The sequence below is a fragment of the Cryptotermes secundus genome, unplaced genomic scaffold (genome assembly GCF_002891405.2).
Source record: "Cryptotermes secundus unplaced genomic scaffold, Csec_1.0 scaffold519, whole genome shotgun sequence".
NCBI classification, from domain to species: domain Eukaryota; kingdom Metazoa; phylum Arthropoda; class Insecta; order Blattodea; family Kalotermitidae; genus Cryptotermes; species Cryptotermes secundus.
Window position 1 is genome coordinate 182,647 of NW_019720169.1, and position 24,817 is coordinate 207,463.

Genomic DNA, 24,817 nt, shown 5'->3' on the forward strand with positions numbered 1-24,817 from the left:
GAGGTACGAGCTAAATTCTTTTGTATTACGTAGAAGTAATTCAGTTTTTAAAGGGTCAATATCAGAATGCTGCCCATGATTTGGCCACAGAGCAACAGGAAGGCACAGAAGTATGGAGCGCAACCCATGAAACATATACAGAAGACTGCTACATACAATTGTATTACGATTTATATTGAAAGAATACAATGTAGGTGGAATGTAACAAGATCAGTATGAAAAGCTACAATATTCGGTGAAAATTAAGCAATTATAGAATAAAAAAAAGTTGGATGTATGCGGTGGTTAGAGCCAAATGAAGTTCCGTTCAGTGCATTTATAATTTCATTTGTTAAGAATGTTGTATTCATGTTCTGAGTTCTAAGAAATTCCTGGCGTCTTGCTTTTATTGCGACATACATCATCTCTGTAACACCTGGACTGCGGAATACTTTCGTTCCATAGAGGATGACAGGGATATCCGGGATTATGGGGCCAGATTTGGCCTAAGTACGTCAAGTTGGTCAATTCAGTGTATCTCTGTGGTTTATTTCATGATGCTGTTAGTATCTCAGAATATACAGCGTCAAATTAAGCAATAATTCGTGAATAATGAACTGGAAGAAATCTGGTAGGAAGCGGAGTGGTCTAACCGAGGTACTAATTTTTTTTTTCAATTCGCTTAATGGAGGTGGAGTCCAACTGGTTCCACTTGGCACGGCGGCCACTGATTGGCCTATTGTAGCCTGCCCCGGGTGATGATGACGGAGAATTTGGTGGAATAAAGATTGGCAGGGGAAACTCGGAAAAAACCTGCCCCAGTGCAATTTTGTCCACCACAAATCCCAGTTGACCAGAGCCGGGATCGAACCCGGGTCGCCGCGGTGGGAAGCCAGCGACTAACCGCTTGAACTATGACGCGGCCAACCGAGGGACTAAACTTGCATGTGTCTTCAGTGACTGACAAAAACCACGAAAAGCTTCAATCAGGATAGACAATGTTCCAAGTTTCTCACCCATACAGAACCACAGCCAAAATTTTAATTTAGTATATTAGTTCCTATTAGCGGACCAAACGTTTATATCTTACAGGCGTCAGAAATTCACATTTTTATATGCGAAACTTTCATGTAACCAGATACACCTCATGGATTCATTTCGCCAGTCCAGCACCCAGAACCACAGAACTGTGCAAAAGAAAATGCAATAAAAAATGTAATCTCCGTTATGAAGAGTTTGGGTCCTATACTATGACGAAAGCGGAAACAAACAACGTTCTATTAATGACGTAAGGATCTGCGTCACTATCTGAAGACGCAAACTCAAAGATGTCTTAAACACAACATAAGTTGGCCTAAAACGTGGGTAGGCTACATAAGATAATTGCTCAATATGGCTTTGTAACGCTGTCAGTAGCCTTTCAGCAAATTGGGTCTGTAAAAAAAAGGGTAAAGTTTCTGTGTTTAATTAATTATGCGCCATGCCGTAAAGATGTAAAGGGGAGTAGAGGCATAGCTCCACCATTCTTGACCTCGACACTAGATGAAGGTGAGTGGTCAGCTTCACGAAACGTCCACTTTAACTCTGTGGAAAGAGCCATCGGTACCCATTGGATAGAAGGGTGGGTGGGCCCAGGTGTGACCATTGTGAAAAAGAGTAATTTTTTTTTGCCCCTGCCGGAAGTCTAACCCCGACCGTTTGGCCCGTAGCCGGGCAACATATTGTCTCTACTCCTGAGCGCGAGAGGTCGAATTATTACACAGAGTAGTTTTCAGACTTCCTAAAATTGTATGTTTGTATTTCGTGAGGATTTCCCTATCTCTGCCAGTTCAGATCAATGTCATCTTTAAAAACGAGCATATTTCGTGAATGCTCTACTAACACTTGCGAATATCCGTGACACACTGCACTATAAAGACCTTCTGTAAAATTTACATTGTGTATAAATACAAATTATATCTGAACCAAATTACGGTTACCTAATAGAGCTTCTGTGTTCTCATAGAGGGAAAGGAGATTATACACGGTGCGGAAATCAAAGCGTTCTATTCCAATCTACATATCATTTCTAATATTATATTTCAACATCCTGCAGCACTGGTTAACGGTTTAATTTGCAGGGACAGTCTTGAAAGTGCAACTTCTTGTTGCGTTCGGCGCCTCTTGGAGTGCGGAGTTGTCACGTCTTTTTACAAATGTAATTTTACTACAAATTTCGACCTTATAAGGTTATCATCAGGTGGGTACTTCTAAGCAATTGCTATATTGTATTATTTTTTCTAGTCCATTGTTGTAAAACTTCGTTAAAACTAGTTCAAATTATTGTTGAATGTTTTAATACAATTACAAAAAATCAACAACGATTGGAAATACTTATAATTATATTGTTTTTTCTAGAGTATTGTTCTGAAACATGGTTAATACTAGTTACAGTTATTGTTGAACTATGCAAGAAAATTTAACAAAACAAATTCAACAATGACTGGAACTAGTTTAAGCAAAGTTCTAGAACAATGTACTAAAAAGGAAAACAAATCATCAATTATGTAGAAAAGTACCTACTTGATGATAACCTTATAAGGTCGAAATATTTCATACAAGTAACATTTAAAAAAACTGACAATATAGCACACAAAGAGCATTAAAGCATTACAAGAAGTTGACCTACAAGACTGTCCCCTGAAATTAAATTCTAATAACATACCTGTCCAAAATAATACCTGATCAGAATGACCGATTTAAAGTTCACTGGCCCCAAAAGTGACCAGCTGGAGAGTGCACAATTTTGACGTGAGGGGAACCTGGACTCAGGGATGGAACTTGGGGTCTTCGCTAGTTACACAGACTTCCTGTCACTTGAACCAGAAAAACTCCGTGGCCTGTAGTCCGCAAGCGAACTATACCGAGCGAGCGACCGCCGCTTGTCGGCGAAGTTAGTGCCAAATTTAGCGGATAGAGGGTGTCGCGTGGTCAGCGCAACGGATCCCCACGGCAGTTAATCTCCGTTTTATAGACCGGAGCCGCCATTTCCTTCGAACAGTTCCTCAATTATCCTCATGAGGTTGAGTGGACCCCGTTCCAGACCAATTACTTTTTCAGAAAATCTGACATGTGACATTACGCCTGAAGGCCGAAACCGTGGAGCCAGAGGAGAGGTACAGGCTCGGTAAACACGTTTCCGCTACAATGCCTAACAATGTAAGTATGGTTGGAAACGGTGTTTTCTATTGGGTCCGCCCCAGGGCTATACAACGATGATCCAGGTCGTCCTCTCGTCCTCGTCAGGCGGGTCGAATGCCTCCATCGTGACCCTGCGAGTAGTGGGAGGCGAAGAAAAGGGAACTCTCAAATCTAGGTCAGTCGCAATGTGACTTTGATTCTGACCGAGTTGATGACTGTAATCGAGAGAGATAGTAGAGGGGTGCAAGGAAGAGTAGCAAGAGGGCGGCTGTGAGAGGACCTTATGTGAGTTGTAGTTACAGTGAAACTGTTATATATCCGTTACCAGGATACGACTAGTGAAGAGTGAGAAGACTTATCATATTCTCGTGAACTCTATGGTGTAGATCAGCGATAGCGCCGTAATTATTTGTAATTCTGAGTGGTGTGTATAGATGGTCAATAAATCAATTCATAAATAGATACCCCGTCTATAGTCACGTTCCCAAAATACGTGACAATATTTTAACTGCTGACAGCACTGTAAAATATACCACAAAGAAATATGCTGAATGAAGGATTACTGTACTTTGGACAACCATGTAGTGCAGCAGTATCTGGCAGCAGCCTTCTGTATTCCTCTTCTGTTTACCTTCAAGACAAACACTCGAGCGCTCCTACACCCGGGGTGACACGGGACAACTCCAGAAGAAAATAATAAAAAGAGATTTCTTGAAGTGAGACAAATAGGACGTTAGTATGATGGAAAATGCACTGTCCTTTGAACGCAGTACATCACAGGGATTGGAGGGTGGGGGGGACGGTATGAGCGTCGTGGTCTCTTCTTATTAACTAACTAACTAACTAAGAACAGTATTGGTTGAAAGGCTAATAATCGTTCAGTTATCTATGGCTCTACATCCATTTTGTTGGACCTTGACCACTTTTTTTCAGTTTTCTGATCCTTTACACAGTCGGTATGACTCCTTGGACGGGGGATCAGCCCATCGCAAGGCCGCTTCCTACACACAGAAAACATAAACGCAGAATAAACACACAGACATTTATGCCTTGAGTGGGATTTGAACCCACGATCCCAGCGTTCCAGCGTGCGAAGACAGTTAGCCCGCTTGGCAACCGTGACATCCAATCGATCAGTTACCTTCTAAATTATCCTTGAGGGTACATCACACTTTCGGTAGGCAAGCTTGTGGCGAGAGGGAAGTTCGGAGTTTTCCACGAGAATTCTGGTACAGAGGTCAGTGCGCATCTATACATGTATATAACTTTATAAAGATGTTATATTGCAGCATCCTGCTGCGCTGTATAGATTTGACTTTGGAGCTTTTGTGCTGTCAATGTGCAACGTCTTTCACTATTCTTTCTTCGTATTCTTGTATTGAACACTACGAGCTTCGGCCTAACTGACCATCTTCAGATGTACAGATTGTTATGGTTAATGATTCTGCTGCTCAATATATATATTTCCTACCGTCAACGCAACAAATTGTTTATTAATATATATACCACTACATGTTTCGACCCAAACGGGCCATCCTCAGGTGCTGCAAGCCTCACACACTCAACCACTGAACTGCAAAACTCAAATTCCCATTTAAACATACATGGTTCATAAAAGGTTACTTTCTACATTATATATATTCAATTCATCAACAAGACTAAACTAGACTAGATATTGATTTAAAAAAACTCCGTGGCTTTAGTCCGCAAGCGATAGAGGGTGTCGCGTGGTCAGGCAAAGAATACCCACGGCCGTTAATTTCGGTTTTCTAGACGGAAGCCATCCTCACGAGGCTGAGTGGACCCCGTTCCAGACCCACTATTTCTCAGAAAATCTGGTAGCGCCGGGAATCGAAACAGGACCTCTGGATCTGTAGCCAGGAACTCTGGCCACTAGACAACAGAGGAGGTCAACGGAAAATAAGAGAGAACCCCTTCCTATGCCGGGAGTGAAACATTGGCCTTTCACCCCAAGGGTAAGTCTAGCCGACATATCTCAGTCTGAAGAGGATTCTAATTGAATAACGAGGGAAGGGATCATAAAGGAGGTGATGACGACTCGTGCTGGATATTGTCAGGGTTGGTTACGTTCAAACGAAGATTATAATATGAATTTAGTGCTAAACGTTTTACAACTAAGCAAACACTGTTCGCTTGTGCGTGTTTACTATGCATAGTCCTTCTAAGAATTCGTTAGTCGAGCAAGTGACGAAATTATAATACGAAAAGTCAACGAAAACACACGTGACGCTATGGTCTGGACCAGAGGGAGCCACGAGCTCATAAAGGGCATCTCACAATCTCCCTAAGGTAAAGCTGACCCTGTGCGTAACTAATTAAGCACTATAACAAGACCACATATGGCGGAATGGAGGTATAGATCCATATTTTTTTTACCTCGGCACTAGTTGGAGGTGAGTGATAAGCTTCGCGCCCCGGCCGCGTTACCCCCGGAAAAAGAGCCACCGGTACCCATTGGATAGGAAGCTGGGTGAGCCCCAGAGCAGGTCTGGACACTGTGGAGAAGAGAAAATTGTTGACCCTATAGGGACTTGAACTCCGACCTCTCGGTCGTCCAGACGGTAGATAGTCGCTATACCGACTGAGCTATCCCGGGTCCCTAGAATCTACAGGAATAGACCCGTTATTATGCTTTCTTTAGGAGCACGAATATTTTTGGCACGCCAACTGCAGAACATACCGACACCAACAAAAGATCTTCGAAAAGAGGTAAGGAGTAATAACCATTTTTTTCATGGGGGGGGGGGCAAAGAGGCTACGTAAAATCTTGGGTTTAAGCACTCAGACTAATTTTAGCGATTGTACTCCGGTATTTAAATAAAGTTGTCCCTGTGCTCAACTAATTAAGCACTGTGACATGAAGATATATATGTGGGAGTGGAGGTATAGCTCCTTTCTTGACCTCGGCACTAGGTGGAGGTGAACGGTCAGCTTTACGCCTCGGCCGCTTTACCTCTGCGGAAACAGCTCCCTCTACCCATTGGATAGGAGGGTGGGTGAGCCCCAGAGCCGGTGTAGACGATGTACAGAACAGAAAATTCTTGACCCTACCGGGACTCGATCTCCGACCACTCTGTCTTGGAGCCCGTAGCCAGTCGCTATGCCTACCTGGACGGTGGACGAGAGGCACTGCTGTGGGAGTTTAGCCTGGTCAGTAGCCACCACGACGAGGTTGTACAGAGACTTGGTTTCCCTGTCCAGCAGCCTTGTAGTGTAAATGGTTCCGTTCTGCGCAATGGTGAAGTCGTTGTCTTCGTCGCCGGCACCAATGCTGTAAACTATTCTTCCGTTTTCGCCTGCAACAGAACCAGATATATTGCCAGGTTTTCACATATCCTTCGTCTCTGTGGTCTAGTGGTCACAGTTCCTGGCTACAGATCTTGAGGTCCCGCTACCAGACTTTCTGAGAAGTAGTGGTCAGTGCAACGGATCCCTACGGTCGTTAATCTCGATTTTCGAGACCGGAGCCGCTATTTGGTTTATTTCCTTGAAATAGCTCCTCAATTATCCTCACGAGGCTGACTGGACCCCGTTTCAGACCCACTATCTCTCAGAAAAATCTGGTAACGCCGGGAATCGAATCTGGACCACTGGATCCATAGCCAGGAACTCTGACTACTAGACCACAGAGGAGGTCCCAACCAAACCCACAAGCATTATGATTTCCAATAAGGGTCATTTGACTGATTTTGGACCAAGGAATAATTTTGTTTCAAGGCAGATCAGCCATGGGGTGCATTAAATGTTAATTTATTTCCTCTACCCATATCGAACTGGGACACGCCGTAAAGCAGTTGGTTGAGACACTATGCTATAAGGCGGAAGGTCATGGGTTAGTTTCCGGTTGAGATAACTGGATTTTTCAACTGATCTAATCCTTCCAGCCGCACTGTGGCCCTGGGGGTCGACTCAGCCTCTAGCAGAAATAAGTCCCAGGAATCTTCCTGTTGATTAAAGAGTGGCCGGCGTGTAAGGCTGACCTCATTGCCATCTGTGAGCCAAAAACAAAGAAACTCCGTGGCCTGTAGTCCGCAAGCGAACTATACCGACCGAGTGACCGCCACTTGTCGGCGAAGTTAGTGCCAAATTTTTCGGACAGAGGGTGTCACGTGGTCAGCGCAACGGATCCCCACTTTCGTTAACCTCGGTTTTCTAGACAGGAACCGCTGTTTCCTTCAAATAGCTCCTCAATTATCCTCACGAGGCTGAGTGGGCCCCGTTCCAGACCCACTACTTCTCAGAAAATTTGGTAGCGCCGGGAATCGAACCCGGACCTCTGGATCTGTAGCCAGGAACTCTGTCCACTAGACCACACAGTCCAACTGTATAGAAAATGTGGGAGCCTAGACGTTTCACAACCCTATGTGTCTCCACGGCCTGTTACGTGGATAGCTTTACCTTTTTTTTTCATCCTTTATATAGGTATCGAAATATTTTTGTTACCCTAATAAGAACGAGAGTCGGACGAAAGAAAGTGCACTGGGAGAAGAGAAACTGCGTAAGAAATCTTACCTAAATCAGATATATTGTCCTTCTTCCTCTTTCCCATTTTTGAAATATCTGTCCTTTCCTTCTTTATCCTTCGTTAGAAATTCCTGTCCACTGACGACAGACGGTGGGGTCGGGCCAGATCATTAAATGAGCAGCCACAAAATAACAGGAAAAAATGTTTTGAGAGGAAAAGAGAGGAATTCTCCCCTCGCCTTTAGATGGATTGCCAAGATAGTGAGGTCAGAGTTTGGAAACCGCAGTGCCAACATTCGGACGCTGGGGAATTCCTCAACAGTTGGTACCCGTCCTGTCTCTGTGGCATAGAGTTGCCATTCGAAAATGGAACTGAAAAGGAAATCTTCCTTTACGCTGGGAATGAAAATGAAGGATAATCGGATTAGTTCCCTTCTTTCATAGCCATTCACACTGAAGCAGCAGATTACCAATGGCCGCCATTACACAGAGCAACGAGCTAGAGCCTCCTCCATGTTATCACCAAGCTCTTGTTACTGTGCTTAAGACACTTTCATTGCAGCGAGAGAAAATTATTACTTGTAGGGCGAGATTCGAGATACACTCGGTGTATTGGCCGAGGAATTGGGAGGGGCATAGCGGCCGGGCAGTGAAGCTGACCACTTACCCTCATACATCTTTACGATGCGGTGTTTAATTAATTCAGCACAAAGAAAACTTTAAATTTTTTGTAAGATTTGGGGTTTTCACGAGGGTGACTATGAAGAATACCGTCTTCTGGGATGTGGCGCCGTGTAGATATTTTATTAACCGACGTTTCGGAGGAACGTCGGTTAATAAAATATCTACACGGCGCCACATCCCAGAAGACGGTATTCTTCACCATTTCTATTACTAACAAAGTTTCACCTGTACATTTTATTCAGAATTACTGGAGTTTTTGGACTTTGTCCATCGTCCGGTATTCTAGAAGCTAGAAAACACAACGTTTAGGAAACTGTTTCCGTCCCCAAGTGAGGGGGGTGAAGACACAGACTTTTTGGGTCCTTCAAAAACAGCTAACCTCAAATATTCTTTGTAAGATTTCCTCGGGTTGCGGATGGAGGAGACGCCCTCCAGATATGGAGGGTAGCTGCGAGTAATATATTGAATAAGTAGCGGAGGACAGTCGATAAGTGGTGGTCCTCCAGTTTGGGGCCTAGGCGTTGAGCTAACAACTCCTCACCGTAAAAAATAGGCGTCTTACGAAATATCACAAAAGCCCTCGGACTTCAACTGATTCTCTGGATAAACGAGCTGGACTGGATTGAAGGGGCTCAGGATAGAGACCAGTGGAGGGCTCCTGTGAACACGGTAATGAACCGTTAAATGTTGGGAAATTCCTGAGTGGCTGATCGACTGGCTGCTTCTCAAGAAAGGCTCAGCTCCATGGAGTTAGTTAGTTGTTAACCTCCCATTCAAAGGTATACCTGTATGTACAGTCTGGATACTGACGAAGTCGCAAAATAACCCATGCAAGTAATAAATTCAACAACTCTCAGCTTAAAAAAAATGCGGTCTTCTATGCTGTAAAGAAACGCATTTCGGAGAAAGCCCAGTGTTTCGGAAGAACATAAGGCTTACATCATCAGGATCAGTACGGAGAAAGCCTAGTGTTTCGGAAGAACATAAGGCTTACATCATCAGGATCAGTACAGAGAAAGCCTAGTGTTTCGGAAGAACATAACGCTTACATCATCAGGATCAGTACGGAGAAAGCCCACTGTTTCGGAAGAACATAAAGCTTACATCATCAGGATCGAATAATAAAACACGCAGGACAACAGAAGAGAAAGAGGGAAACATTGTTGCCAGCTTCCGGCACCGCAACGAGATCTTCGAATACAACAACTATCAGCTTTATTCTCATAAACCGCGAAACGTATTATCATTATTATTCCGAGGTGAAGAACCAGAACATACCGGACCCACAGGCTTTCCCTCCGTAATTGTTTGGTGACACCAAAACTACAGTTAAGACATTGCTTGGGGGCTTTAGGGGGTTAAAATAGGTGGGTGGGGTTTGGGGAAACAAAATGACACAATAATGGACGTTGAGATATTTTAATTCAATAGACAGTTTTAACTGCAGTGTATGGTAGGCCGGAGTGAGAAACTAGTTTTCGGGTTTCCTTGTTGATGGGCGGCGCAGATGCTATGTAAAAACATTTGACTGAGACTAAGATGGAGAGAGTGCTTCTGAACTGCCTAATCAAATACACCTGTTAACAATGACTGCAGAGCATGAGCGTAGTCGGTATAGCGACTGGCTAAGAGCTGGACGACAGAGAGGATGCAGTTCGAGTCCCGCTAGGGTTAAGAATTCTCTTCTCCACGTCATCCAGACCGGCTCTGGGGCCCACACAGCTTCCTATCCAATGGGTACCGGGGGCACTTTCTCCGGGCGTAAAGCTGACCACTCAAAGTAGTGCCGAGGTCAAGAAAATATGGATCCATACATCCACTCATCTACGTGTCTTCATGGCGTAGTGCTTACTTTACATTAAATTTACCCATATAAACTGTACTTAAATCGCCCTTTCGGAATCACTTCCCGTTACAGGTAGGTAACATTCTGAAGCCTACCTTCATAATGTTATGAGGGAAGTACAGGTTTATAACATTTTTTCCGTCATGGCTTGGGGCACAAAATAAATCTACACTCAAAGCCAGCAGTGATCTGAAGTCCCCCCCCCAAAAAAAAACTCCATGGCCTGTAGTCCGCAATCGAACTATACCGACCGAGCGACCGCTACTTGTCGGCGAAGTTAGTGCCAACTTTAGCGGATAGAGGGTGTAAAGTGGTCAGGGCAACGAATGTATATATATCTGAGATTAGACAGTAAAGTAGTTGCAGAAAATAGAAGGAGATAGATGTAGACAGCTCGCCTGGAAAATGCGAGGTTCAAGCAAGAAATATACAAAAGGAAGAAGGGAAGGGGTAAATCGTACAGGAGAGTTTAGCCAAAGCAATGATTGATTGCTCGTTTAGTCACTGAGAACTATCGCAGCATAAGTTCGGTGCTGTTACTCTCATGACGTAACTTCACATGCTGCCACAATCACTCGGCAAAATACAAGGTAGATAAACATTTCTGAACGTGCGTCATCATCAGACAGTCAAGTGAATCGATACGTCATCATTAGAGACTTGCTAAATTCTGCTTTGAATGTATGATAGGCACCAAAACCGCAATACGGGGGCATCTCGCACGACTCTAGGCATTCTCCTTCCGTAAGGTTGCTTAGCCGGTCACGGTCTAAAGCATGCACTGTCTTCTCTCGCTTGGAAACCGGATCGTGGGTTCGAATCCCACTCAGGGCATGAATGTTTAGTTTGTGTGTGTGCGTCTTTCTGTGATGTGTACAGGTAGAGGCCTTGCGGCGAGCTGATCACCCGCCCAAGGATTCCTACCGAATGTGTAAGATCTAGAAAAAAAAACGAAGTGAACGGAGAAGTTCATGGAGGTAGGCCTAGGCCCACTGGAGCTGTAGTGCCAAGGAAAAAAGAAAAGAAAAGGTTGCTTGATCAAAGTAAGAGGTAATACAAAGTTGGGACCCTTAGAAAGAGCTAATCAAGTGATTTAGATTAGCTCTTTCTAAGGGATCGAATTGAATAGGTGTCTTCCTTTCTCACCTGAAGACGGAAACACATTGAGTTTCCGAAACGTCGTATCCTCTATTACCTAGAATTCCGGACGATGGAAAAAGTGCAACACCCAATAATTCTGTGTGTACGTATATTTAGTTCTCTGGGTTTACTTCTAGGCCAACCTCTTTACTAGCGTCAATTCAGCTTCTGTTTTTCTTTACGACCATTTTGAATCTACTTACAACAAATTTTTGTAATTTATAAGTGACGAAGACAACGAACCTGAGTCCAGGTCGGTGGCACTAACGGTAACAACGCTGGTCCCAACTGTCACATTCTCAAACACTTCATTGCTGTAGCTCATGGGATCGAACAGAGGAGCATTGTCGTTCAGGTCCACTACGTTGAAGTACACTGTGAGTGTGGAGGAGAGACTGGGGCGACCGGAGTCCTGAGCCTGCACCACAAATATATAATGTTGCACCTGTAACAAAACAAGACAGCACAACGTCAGCGTGAGACCAGGAAATGTCCTTCACCCTATGCATATACACTGATTAAATATGAATATACACGAAGTTAAAAATACATTTATTTACTTATTCAAATAAAAAACAAACTCCGTGGCCTGTAGCCCGCAAGTGAACTATACCGACCGAGCGACCGCCGCTTGTCTGCGAAGTTGGTGCCAACTTTTGCGAATAGGGGGTGTCGCGTGGTCAGCACAACGGATCTCCACGGCGGTTAATCTCGGTTTTCTAGACCGGCGCAGCTAATTCCTTTAAATTGCTCCTCAATTATCTTTACGAGGCTGAGTGGGCCTTTATTTACTTATGTATATGGTACAAATTAAAGTGATCCTTATGTTTAATTAATTGAGCATTCTGCTGTGAAGGCGTATTGAGGAGTGGATGTATAGATCCAAGTACTGTTGACCACGATACTAGATGGAGGTGTGAGGTCAGCCTCGTGAACCCGGTACCCACTGGATACGAAGCTGGATGAGCCATATAACCGGTGAGGACGTTGTGGAGAAGAGAAAAATTTTACTTGCCGGGAATCAAACCCGGTTCGTCCAGCCCGTAGCCACGTAGATTGAACCATTCTCAATCTTCTAATTACTTACAGACCATTTTATTAATTTATGGTTTGGAGAATTATATATTCTGCGATAGAAAGCCGTGTAGTCCTGAATGTCAATCGATATTTCGAAAGAACATGTCGCATCCATCTTCAGGGTAGAGGAATAGGGCAAGCAAAAGAAACCAGCGTGAAGCAGGTAGCAAGCACAGTTATCCTTTATTCACAAGAGCCCACCTCTCTGTTCCTGTCCAGTGACAGATAAATCAATTCAACACACTGACACTATACTCCTTTAAGGATCGTTTTAACATTATCCTACGTACAGTTCACATCGGAGTCTTCCAAAGTTCAGCAGACAAAATTATGTATGCATTTCTAATTTTACCTTTTTTTTATTGCTTGTGGGGTGGGACTAAGTCCCTTGTACTGCGGCCCAGATGATAGGTGAGGGTGATTGTGGAGCAATTGGTGGAATGAAGCTTGGCAGGGGAAACCGAAGTACTCGGAGAAAACCTGCCGCAGCGCCACTTTGTCCAACACAAATCCCACTTGACCAGACCCGGGATGGAGCCCGAGCCGCCACGATGGGAAGCCAGCGACTAACCGCTTGAGCTATGGCGCGGACTAATCTTACCTTAAAAAAATATGTGACTGTAAACACGACATGGTCGATTGGCTCCATACACGTCATCCGAAATTAATACTCCCTCTCTTCTCTCGAGGTTATACAGTGTATAGAGCTAACGAAATACCGTTAAAGACAACAAAGAAGGAGGCTTTCTCACCTCATTACCTTACACTTTCTAACCCTGCTCGTTATAACCGAGATGAACTGGCAGCTACGGGATTCGATCAAAGGGTACGAGGAGAAGAAACACCCCCCCCCCCGCTCGTGATCAGAGATGACGCACATCATGTTCAACCTGTGAGGGCATTCACTTAATTCATACGTCACTATCTGCGTCTCTTGCACGTCCACAACAATCTTTTTGTTGGCCTCATCCTATCGATTGACCAAGTCTTCACTTAGCGGGCCACATCACAAAGTCGCGCTTTTAATGTAATTTAATAAAACCGTTAATTATTGGGGGTCGTTACTTCTAACTACAGGAGATCTGGCAACACAGTCTTGAGAAGAGGTTGCTAACACAAGAAGAAGAAGAAAGTGTATTATATGTGGGCAGGTGGGAGAGAAGGAAGTACCACCACTACATTACGGTACGAGCAGAAGGTAGACTCTGACCGCCTCTGTGGTCTACAGATCCTGATGTCCGGGTTCGATTCCCGGCACTACCAGATTCTGTGAGAAATAGTGGGTCTGGAATGGGGTCCACTCAGCCTAGTGAGGATAACTGAGGAGCTATTTCAAGGAAAGAGCAGCTCCGGTCTAGAAAACCGAGATTAACGTCCGTGGGCATTCGTTGCGCTGAACACGCGGTACTCTCTATCCGCAAAAGCTGGCACTAACTTCGCCGACAATCGGCGGTCGCTCGATCGGTATAATTCTTTTATGGACTAAAACCATGGATTTGTTTTTGTTTTGAAGAAAGCACACTCTATGTTAACCACTGATAGGCCACAACTTGGTTGTATTGAAACTGCCTAGGACGAAGGGATCTTCCACCCTGAAGATGACAGCAGATTCTTCCACGCGCCGTCACTAATCAGAAGACGATCTATACATTCATTTAGTATAAATAGGAGTGCTATTTTATGACACGTCACGCCGTATTAAAAATTAAATTAAAATCTCCGATATGAGGAACATGGGGCCTCTAACTGCAGGGCCCAACATATGCTGAGCAATGAGCAAAAAGAAATCAGCTGCTTGTTTAGCTTATCTTCAGTCCTAAAGATGGACGCTTTGGTTCCACCGCAACTCCAGTACAAGTCTGCCCGGTTACACGGACAGCCACAGCTGCAAGAGCCTGAAATTCAACTAGTATTAAGACTTGGTAATCATGGTAAAATGTTTTCTAGAATGTGGAACTACTGTGGCTTACAGACTCGTTGCTAGGCAAAGACCTCTTTTTTCTATTGCTAGTGGGGTGGGACTAAGTCCCTTGTACTACGGCCACTTCTGGCCTATTGTACCAGCCCTAGATGATAGGTGAGGGTGTTTCTGGAGCAATTGGTTGAATGAAGATTGGCAGGGGAAACCGAAGTACTCGGAGAAAACCTGCCCCAGCGCCACTTTGTCCACCACAAATCTCACTTGACCAGACCCTGGATCGAACCCGGGCCGCCGCAGTGGGAAGCCAGCGACTAACCGCTTGAGCTATGGCGTTAGACAAAGACATCGAAACGAACAATGAGCACAGCCGTTGCTATGCAATAGGCGAAAAAACAAACGACCGTTTCTAAGAAATGGCTCGGTAGACACGTTACCGCGGAAACGAACATGCGCGTAGTAGAACGGCGTTTTCGTTGCGATCCGTGCAAAGTGGTTATAAAAAAAGAGAACTGGAGTTGAAGATTGGCAGTTCAATTGAGCTTTGCAAGGAAGGGTGAGAATGGAGCTATAGTTGAGTTGACACTTGCAAGAGATCTTCATGGACGACTGTGATAAGAGGACCTGAGAGCGGAAAAATGAACAATCTCCACTGTTAGAATCCGTTGCTAGGAAACGGCTGATGAAACAGCAGACTGGAAAATGGCTTAGTGGATGCTGTGGTGATTTGTAAAGAGTGGAGATTAGCCGTAGCGCTGTAGTTCCAAGTCGTGTGTATAAGTGGTCAATAAATCCATTCACCAGTCCAAACCATGCCTGTAGTCAGACTCATAAGTAACAATATAACCTCCTCCCCAGCTCACAACCCCGTGCCCCAGTCATATGTTACGACTGATCGTCGGAAATTAAAAACCACGACCTCGAATGATATAACGTTACTATTAAATGTCGTGAAAATTATTTCACAGGTTGAAAGGGGTAACAGAGGCGCACATAAATGCAGATAGATTGATGGCATAAACCCACTTTCTTTTCTTAATACAGGGAAATGGGATAAAAAAAATATTTGTAGAAAAATGTTCATGGATCCAGCGGGGAACACCCGTTTCCAAAGCGCCAAGTCACTGGTAACGGCAGCTCTCCCTAGCGGTCCATCAGCTTTAACGGACTGTTCCGGCCCCATTAAAATCTCGTTTGGTCAATCCATCATTTTATTGGCCCTCCAACGTTCATCATTCATCAATTATCCGCTACTCACTTGTATTCGGGAGATGACAGGTTCGAACATAGGTTAGGATACCGACCATACTGAGATTATTCATGATTTTCCTCATTCCCTCCATGCAAATGCCGGGAAAATATCTCAAATTAGACCATGAACGTTTCCTTCCAAATCCCTCTGCAGTTCATTTTCCCTGACTTCGTAGCATCCGAAGCTATGGGTCTTATATTTATTGTTTGCCTCCTGTTGCGTATCATGATTTTCGTACTCTAGCTGCCAGCACAACAATAAAAAATAAACCATTCGAATTGTTTATATTGGTTTTATTTAATAAATGTTACATGTTTCGGTCCACACTTGGGACCATCTTCAAGCAGTTTCATTAAATCCTTCTCATGTTATTGAAATATTCTAATATGGATCCATACTAATGCTAATCATTATAATCATACATCTAAGTATAACGAAGTTGCAAATACATTTCTAATTTTACAATTCTCTCGTCGTTATGATGTAAAATTCTATGTAAATTTGTCGCGCATTGTAGGCAGTGTCTTATCGTCCGGCCGAGCGACCGAGCGACCGCCGCTTGTCGGCGAAGTTAGTGCCAAATTTAGCGGACAGAGGGTGTCGCGCGGTAGTTCGCTTGCGGACTAAAACCAGTGCAACGTGTCGTATTATATACTAATATAAAACTTTTGCCTCGAGTTGGTTGCACGTTGCACTGATAAGGATCCATATCGGTAGTTCAATAACTAAACGTATTCCTATATTCGGTCTTGTACGACCGAAACATGTAGCAGGAATAAAGATAGAATATTAAAACTGAGTATATTTGTTGTGTTAGCGGTTGACACAATTTCTACATATGCCTGGAGCACACAACAGGATGCAGTCAAGATATACATGCGCACAGAAGGGACCGCATAATAACGACCAACAACCACAATATGGAAGCACAGCAGTTTCTTCATTTATAATTTTAAAACACCTGATGATGATGACCTTATGGGTCGAAATATGTAGTGAATAACTTTTAATAAATGAAGAAAGTCGTCTTCTGGGTTTAGGCGCCGTGTATTCTTCGTTTTGGCCGACNAAACCTCAAAACTTACAACTTTTAATAAGTTAAAATCTATATGGCGTGTAAAACTTTCAGTAAGTTTTATAGATGGACGTGTTGCATGTGGGACTGTGAAAACATACGATACTTCTGCTATGCTGTGAGTAGTAAGGAGGTTTCAATATTCACATCCCGTCACACAAGATCACGTCTGAATTCATAATAAAAATGTGGGAAGAGAAGTTTTTCATGAACTCTTGTTGATTCAGAATGGGAGGTAGTTATAATTACAGTCGCCTTTCAATAATAATTAGATTATATTATGGGGTCCTAATGACTGTGATAATGATGGTAAAGTCTACAACAAAGAGCAGAGATAAGTTTAATGAACTTTTTGCTGTTCTGCGTTTTCTTTATTAGACAAAGTTTTTACATAACAAACTATCACCCATCAGCCAAGATGAAATAAAAGCTAACCGCGTCCCATAACAGCAGGGTTACCAAACTTTGATAAATTTCCCTGAACTGGTGATTACATTACTTACTAACTTATGGAATTGAGCCCTTCTTGAGGAGAAGCCAAATCTGCAGTTACTCAAGAATTTCCCAGCATTTTATGTAACCCGAAGTTTCATTACCGTGTTCACAAGCGCCCTACACTGGCCCCCATCCTGAGCCACATCAATCCAATCCATATCATCCTACCCTATCTCTCTAAGATCCATTTTAATATTGTCCACCCACCTACGCCTTGGTTTTCCCAGTGGTCTCTTTCCTTCTGGTTTCCCCAACAATATCCTATACGCATAATTACATAATTGTCTCTAATTTATGTAAAAAGCTCATCGATTAGGCGTCGCTCTATGTTCACTCTAGAAGTACACAAAGTTGGGTATAACTCATTTTCATATCTCGTCTTCAGAGTTGAGGGCAAAATCATCATGGCGGATTTCGCAAAAAAGGAGGTAACAATTCAACGGTTTTTCGGAGTTGAATGAAACCCGACATAAGAGGGTTTATTCAGCTCGAGACTGATTCGTTACAGAAATAATTTTAATTTTAAGTGTTTAGAATAGGCATTTTTTTTCCCCACCCACACTGCCAGCTCTTTCGAACTGCTGGCTGATACTGCAGTTGAAATCGTCAAATCTACACAATGACCAGGAAATTTTCCACGATTAAGTTCGTTACAATTCCCATATAAAAAACAGAACCGTTTCTGCCAATGGGGTTATTGCGGAAAAGAACTGAATATGCGTTGCCTCTCGTATCAAAAGACAACACCCAAACAACCATCGGCAAATTAAAAAGACATGTTCAAATAAAGAGCCAGGAGTTACGTATAGGCGTACAGAATATCGATTCCTAAAAAAATGTAAAAAAGTAAAGCTATCCCTGTAACACGACGCGGAGACCATTAAGTTTGTAGATATCGGGGATCACACATTTTCTTGAAAATCGGGTCACAGATGGCGGGGAGGTTGTCAGCCCTACGCGTCAGCCGCCCTTTACCCCCAAGAATATTCCTGGTATTCATTTCTGTTAGAGGCTGAGTCGACCCCATGGCCATAGTGCGGCTCGAAGGATTAGGTAAATTGAAAAATCAAACGATCTCGTTGGGAATTGATCCCGCGACCTTCCAACTCCTAACATAGTGCCAAAAGGCGGCCGGTGCGTAAGGTTGACCTCACCGCCATTTATGAGTCAATTGTTTACAGAAAATGTGGGAGCCTCGATGTCTCACAATCCTATGGGCCTCCAAGGCCTGTTACAGGGCTAGCTTTACCCTACATTACGTTTTAAAGACTTTCTTGAGCAGTTGCGTGTATATAGGATTATCAGGAAGGAAATATTCGCCATTTACGCGTAGTTCCTTGGAATCGAGTGGATATGGGCAATCCAAAGTGAGGTCAGGACTTCAGAACGTGTCCGGGACAGTTTCGAGGGCGTCTCTGTCTTAGTGATATTGTCAGTATGAAAGAATAAATTAGACAATCACAGTGAAATTATTCTACACGAAGACACTTGTGGAGCGATGACTGTAGGGCAATGAAAAGGAAAACTAACTTAACAAACTTCAGGAATGTATAAAACCGCATCAAGAATGGGACATTTAAGAGAAGGGAAATTTTCAACTATAGTAAATCCATATAAATATAAATTTTGGGCAAATTGGTCACTTTCATGTAAATATTCACTTTATAAAATTCCTGTTTTCTCTCTTTAAATTGAAGCATACAAAAGAGGCAGTATACCCTCCCTCTCCTCCTTCTAAATAGAATGAATAAAATTTTAAAATTATTTTTGCCTTCTTCACAGAGCACAGAAATTCATGTAGGCTTTATAAAGGCTAAAGGCAACTCTGTACTTCGGCACCATGTCATGAAGGCGTATGCAATGTTATAGCCACTACTGGTAAATGTAAAAAAAGGTAAGAGTTGTCCCTGTGCTTAGGTAATTAAGCACTACATCATGAAGGCGTATGGGGGAGTGGATGTACAGATCCACATTTTTTTGACCTCGCCACTAGTTGAAGGCCATTGGATATGAGGCTAGGTGGGCCTCAGAGCCAGTCTGGGAGACGTGGAGAAAATCGTTGGCCCTCCGAGGACTCGATTTACGACCCCTCGGTCGTCGAGCCCATAGCCAAACAAAATTGGCATCCTGCGTTGCTGGTTTCTCATCTTCTTACTTAATTCTTAGAAGTTTTATTTCTATAATTTTATTTGCATTGCTGTTGTTGTTTTCCTTGCCAATTCTCTTCATTCACTCTCTTTATCGTTGTTCTCTTTAGCCTTTTTTCTGCCCTCTTTCATGAATTTGTTATTCTTTACCTTTTGTTTTCATTTCCGAAAAAAATGTATTCTTGTTCAGTCTGGTTTCCAGTTGACGGGTTGTCTTCGATGTCGTGTATACCATTGTGTCCACACCAGCACAAAAGGGAAAATTCAATTGTATACAAGCGATAGCCGGTCGGTCCACAGCGGCAGGAGCCATCCCTGCTTGCACCGTCAGGGACGGACAAGTAACGTCGTGTAGGAACACAGAACACTCCTTCCAAACATGTCCATTTCAAATAACAATAACACGTTACTTACTCACTCATGGAGCTGAGCCCTTCTTGAGGAGCCACCAAATCTGCAGCTACTCAAGAATTTCCCAGCATTTTGTGGAACCCGGAGGATAATTACCGTGTTCACAAGAGCATTCCACTGGTTCCTATCCTGAGCCAGATCAATCCAATCTATACCATCACATCCTATATCTCTAAGATCAATTTTAATATTGTCCACCTACCTACGCCTTCGTCTTCCCAGTGGTCTCTTTCCTTCTGGATTTTCCATCAATATCTTATACGCATTCCTCTGTTCCCTCATTCGTGCTACATGCCCTGCCCACATCATCCTCCTTATACTTGGACAAGAGTAACGAAATTAAACTTCGCCTAACTTTAACGTGATCAGCAAGTTCAGAAGGAATAAGATCTAAATCCATTGAAATGAGTCGTTATTGACAAGCTACTAGTCGCTTGGCTACTCAAGAATATTATAAGGTCAGAAGGTTCTTTACCACGTTCACAAAAGCCCTCCACGGGCCCCTGTCCTAAGCCAGATGAATCCAGCTCATACTAGCCCATTATAAAAAATATCTAAATATATTTTCAAGACTACTTTTTTCTGGGATATAATGCCGTGTAGTCCGTTGGAAGCCAACCGACGTTTCGGACGATCATACTGCCTCCATCTTCAAGGTCGAAAAATAAGCGCGCAAGAAACAAGAGTGAAACCCGATAGCAACCAGAGGCAAACGTTTGACTCCTGAGTAGCTAAGCAACTGGCAGTTCTTAAGGAGGACTCAGTTATGGTTAGTTTATCCGGAACTCAATTTTCCATAGTCACGGCGCATAAATGGTGTTACGCTCATACCAATCCTTAAGCAGCCTAAAAAAAACCCTCCGTGGCCTGTAGTCCGCAAGCGAACTATACCGATGGAGCGACCGCCGATTGTCGTCGAAGTTAGTGCCAACTTTAGCGGATAGAGGGTGTCGCGTGGTCAGCGCAACGGATCCCCACGGCCGTTAATTTCGGTTTTTTAGACCGGAGCGGCTATTTCCTTGAAACAGCCCCTCAATTATCACCACGAGGTTGAGTGGACCCCTTTCGAGATCCACTACTACTTCTCAGAAAATCTGGTAGCGCCAGGACTCGAACCAGAATAAAAAGTTGTTTCCTTTCTTAGCCCCTTGAATATTCGAAAAGTCTTTCTTGTTGGAAGTGATGATTTGCGGGAAGAAACGGATTTCATTAGGGGAGGGGGGGGGATGCAGGAAATATGACTGGACATGTTGAAACTAATTTCATACGATTTTCAATGGTTATAGACGTTGCTGGCACCCCATCCTGGGAGAAACATTTCTTTTAATATATTTCGAGGAAATTTTGGCAGTACTGAAATTTAATGTCACTTCATTAACTATAACAGCGTAAAGGGGGCCATTGTGTCGCCGGGCACCCCGCGGAGTAACACAATACTCCGCCGCCGCAAGTAGTTCTCAAGAGTGACGACTAGTTTGTACGTATGAATTGGTGTTCTAACTAACTCAGAGAAGTCGAGACCTTCTTGAGAAGCCAATAATCACTCAGTTACTTACTTATCCGCCTTTTATATCACCTGAAAGTTGATTGCCGTGTTCACAATAGCCCGATCTGGCGTTCATATGAAAAAATTACATCAAATTAAGCTTATCGGCATAAAACTCGTTGGAATTCGAACTGGACACTGTTGCAGTTATCAACGTCATTATTCAACTCTCTTCAACACCACAAGCATACTATTAGCCTTAACATCTTTCTGTGCCCAACTTCTTGGTCTCTATATCCGAGGAAGCTGAGTAAGATTTCCCCAAGAGCAGGTGAAGGGGCATATCCGAGGAAGCTGAGTAAGATTTCCCCAAGACCAGGTGAAGGGGCATATCCGAGGAAGCTGAGTAAGATTTCCCCAAGACCAGGTGAAGGGGCATTTAGAAAATATTCTTACATATTTATGCTTCAACCGTTCAACACTACTTTCATTGATCGCTCTAGAATATTCAAGATATATGAATAATTTCAAAGTCAAATTCATTTTTATTATTAATATTTGGTACGTTAATTTCTTCGGGGGTACGAGGTAGCGTAGGTGGTTGAAGCACTGTGCTACAAGAGCGGGTTCGATTCCTCATGACCACTCTGGATTTGAAACTGACCTAATCCTTCCAGCTGCACTATGGCCCTGGGGTCGACTCAGCTTCTAACAGAAATGAGTATCAGGAATCTTCACGGGGACAAAGGGCGGCCGGCAGACAGCCTCGCCGCCATCTGTGAGCAGACTGTCTAGAAAAAGTGGGAGCCTCGACGTCTCAAAAGCCTATGGGCCTCCACGGCCCGTTACAGGGAGAGCTTCACATTTATTAACAATTATTTCCTCTTAATTTTGTTCCAGGAAAGGGAGAAGCCTGACTTAACCCCTCCTTCTAACTCCCATGTGTATATTCTCGTTTGATATGTTATGCATCAGCCTAGCACAGCGATTCATCGTCCAGCTGCTCTACCAAACAGGGTACTCCATACTTTACACAGACAACCTCAAAAAAAAAAAACTCCTTTGTAAGCATGTCTGAATTTGCCACCGGCGTATGAATGCCTAAGCATGTCAAAAATGGAATCAATTTATTTTCAATTAGTGACGTAATCGTATACGTCACTAACTGATGCATCCTCGTTCCTCAAACTGGATCAAGTATACAACCATCAGATGTAGGAGTTAAAATATGATTTCTAGCTGTCGACATCGAATTTTTCTGAGCATAAGAGCGCGTGTGCGATAAGAACTGCGCATCTGATTGTCCGTGACACTGCCCTCTATGCAGTAGATCCACAGTTATTTGTGATCTGACCACGTGTGTCATGCGACGAGATATATTAAGGCCGCCAAACAAAAACCAGTGAAACGGCAGTTCCCAGATACCGGTCTGACGAATACTATGTACACGAAAACCACGGCCTTGCTCGGCCATGTAGGAGACAACACACACTGCTTGTCTGTGTCCTCTTCCAGACCAACTGATTTATTGCTTAACAGCGTCCATGCCCTACTAAGTCTGCTCTCTCAAGCTTTGTAGAACTTGTGGAGAGCTGGCCAACGATGGTTATACGAATAAATATGAATCATTTAGATTGTGTTTATCTGAAGAGTTCAGAACAAAATGATGCTGACACTAGACAAGGTAAAGGTAAAGCTATCCCTGTAACAGGCAGTGAGGGCCCATAGCGTTGTGAGAGGTCGAAGGTCACAGATGGCGGTAAAGTCGTAAGCCCTTGGCGCCGGCCACACTTTAACCCCAAGAATATTCCTGCTACTCATTTCTGTTAGAGGCTGAGTAGACCCCAGGGCCACAGTGCGGCTGGCAGGTTTAAGTCAATTGAAAAATCCAGTGACATTAGGATTCGATCCCGCGAACTTCCGGCTTGTAGCACAGTGCCTTAACCAACTATGCTCCCGCGTGCCTACCCCCAAAATTACTTATTAATCATTACCAGCCGGGATAGTGTAGTCGGTATACCGACTAGCTAAGGTCCTGACGACCGATGTGTCAGAGTTCGAGTCCCGGTAAGGTAAAGAATTGTTTTCTTCTCCACGCCGTCCAGATCGGCTCTGGGCTCCAACCAATCAGCCTATCCAATGTGGACCTAAGGTTCTTTCCCCAGGGTAAAGCGGCCGGGGCGTGAAGCTTACCACCAGATTCGATGTTCGACATACTTCCCGCATTCGTACGTCGATGGGAAATTCAAACATACTGTCACGTGTAGGGGGTTTGTGCGTGACTTATAGACGGGTTCTGGATTGGATGGTTGGATTTACTGACATTTTATAATTCAACTAGGGACTATAGGCAATAATAGCGTTATCGCTATGTTCATACTTTACAGTTCACCGTTACACACGCACTAGTCGTATCTTGGCAACGGATTTATTAAAGTCTCACCGTAACTTCACATATGAAGTCTTCTTTTCACAGCATAACTCCTTTCTTGTCGTTATTCTGCCAACTTGCCAATTCCGAAGACTCTACTAAACGTAGTTCCTCTGCTCCTGCTCCAAGCTCATATCCCGGCAGGCTGGCCTCTCAAAACTAAACTGACTCTTCTTTATAACGACTTCGCACGGCCCACGCAGAAAACACAGCCTCTATATTGTTACGAAGGCGTGTTTACAGCGACGTTGCATAGCAACGGAAGTTACTCAATTCCTGATTGCGTATTCGTTGCTGCGGGAATGTGTTTAACGAGTCGTTGCGTAGTAATGAATGTCTAGTTTGACTTTCGGGCGTCATGTCATAATACTTAAACAAGATGAATAGTAGGGGTTTCTGTACGTTATTATCAGATAATGAGCATGAAAGCGATTGCGTTATCAGTTAGTCTGCCCAACATTTGCCTATTAAACTTTGGCGCGCCCAGCCACTAAGAGTATCCTTACCTCCTCGTAGTCGAGTCTGGCTGTGAGGGTGAACATGCCGGACTGAGGGTTCAGTGAGAACACATCGTTAGCCCAGTCCGAGATCACGCTGTAGCTGACTTGACCGTTGACACCTTCATCCATGTCACGGGCTGTGACGGCTCCCACGCGAGCTCCGCGCCCCGTGTTCTCCGCCACGTCGAAGGAGTAGGCTCCAAGTGAGAAGATGGGCGGATTGTCGTTCGTATCCGTGACCTAAAAGCACGCAGAACAAAATGGTAATATGGTTAGCATTTCGAATCACAATGGTTAATACAGCTAAAAAATTTTATATTCCAGAGGGTTCTGACGAAGATGTATAAAGCTCAAAATTATTGAGTGCGTCTTTTCTGTTACCTCCCATTGACACAGTCTGACGTTAGGAGTTTAAATTGCTGTAGTTATATTGACATTGGGGGTACAATGCTAAACGGCAGCTCTGTCTAATGAGCCCAACAGAGTAGGTGTCTCCCACACCTCACCTGAGGACGGAAGCAGATCTAGTTTCTGAAAGGGTGTGTTCTTTTGTGCGTTTAGAATACCATACGATGCATAAAGTCCAAAAATCCAGTAATAGCGATTGCTAGCGTTTTTTTTTTTTTTTTTTTTTTTTTTTCCTTGGCACTACAGCCCCCGTGGGCCTAGGCCTACTTTCATTAACTTCTCCGTTCACTTTGGTTTTTCTAG

At 43.7% G+C, this 24,817-nt stretch overlaps 1 protein-coding gene across 1 annotated transcript in view; it reads right to left on the reverse strand.

Annotated features, from left to right (window-relative positions):
* The window catches only part of LOC111867575 (cadherin-related tumor suppressor), a 437,136-nt gene that overhangs the window by 143,376 nt on the left and 268,943 nt on the right, over positions 1-24,817 (reverse strand). Inside the window, exons 3-5 of the mRNA XM_023857565.2 lie at positions 24,113-24,346; positions 11,558-11,759; positions 6,289-6,476 (exon numbers count right to left, since the gene is read on the reverse strand). Coding sequence (XP_023713333.2) covers positions 6,289-6,476; positions 11,558-11,759; positions 24,113-24,346 — 624 coding nt within the window. The remainder of the gene's footprint in view (positions 1-6,288; positions 6,477-11,557; positions 11,760-24,112; positions 24,347-24,817) is intronic.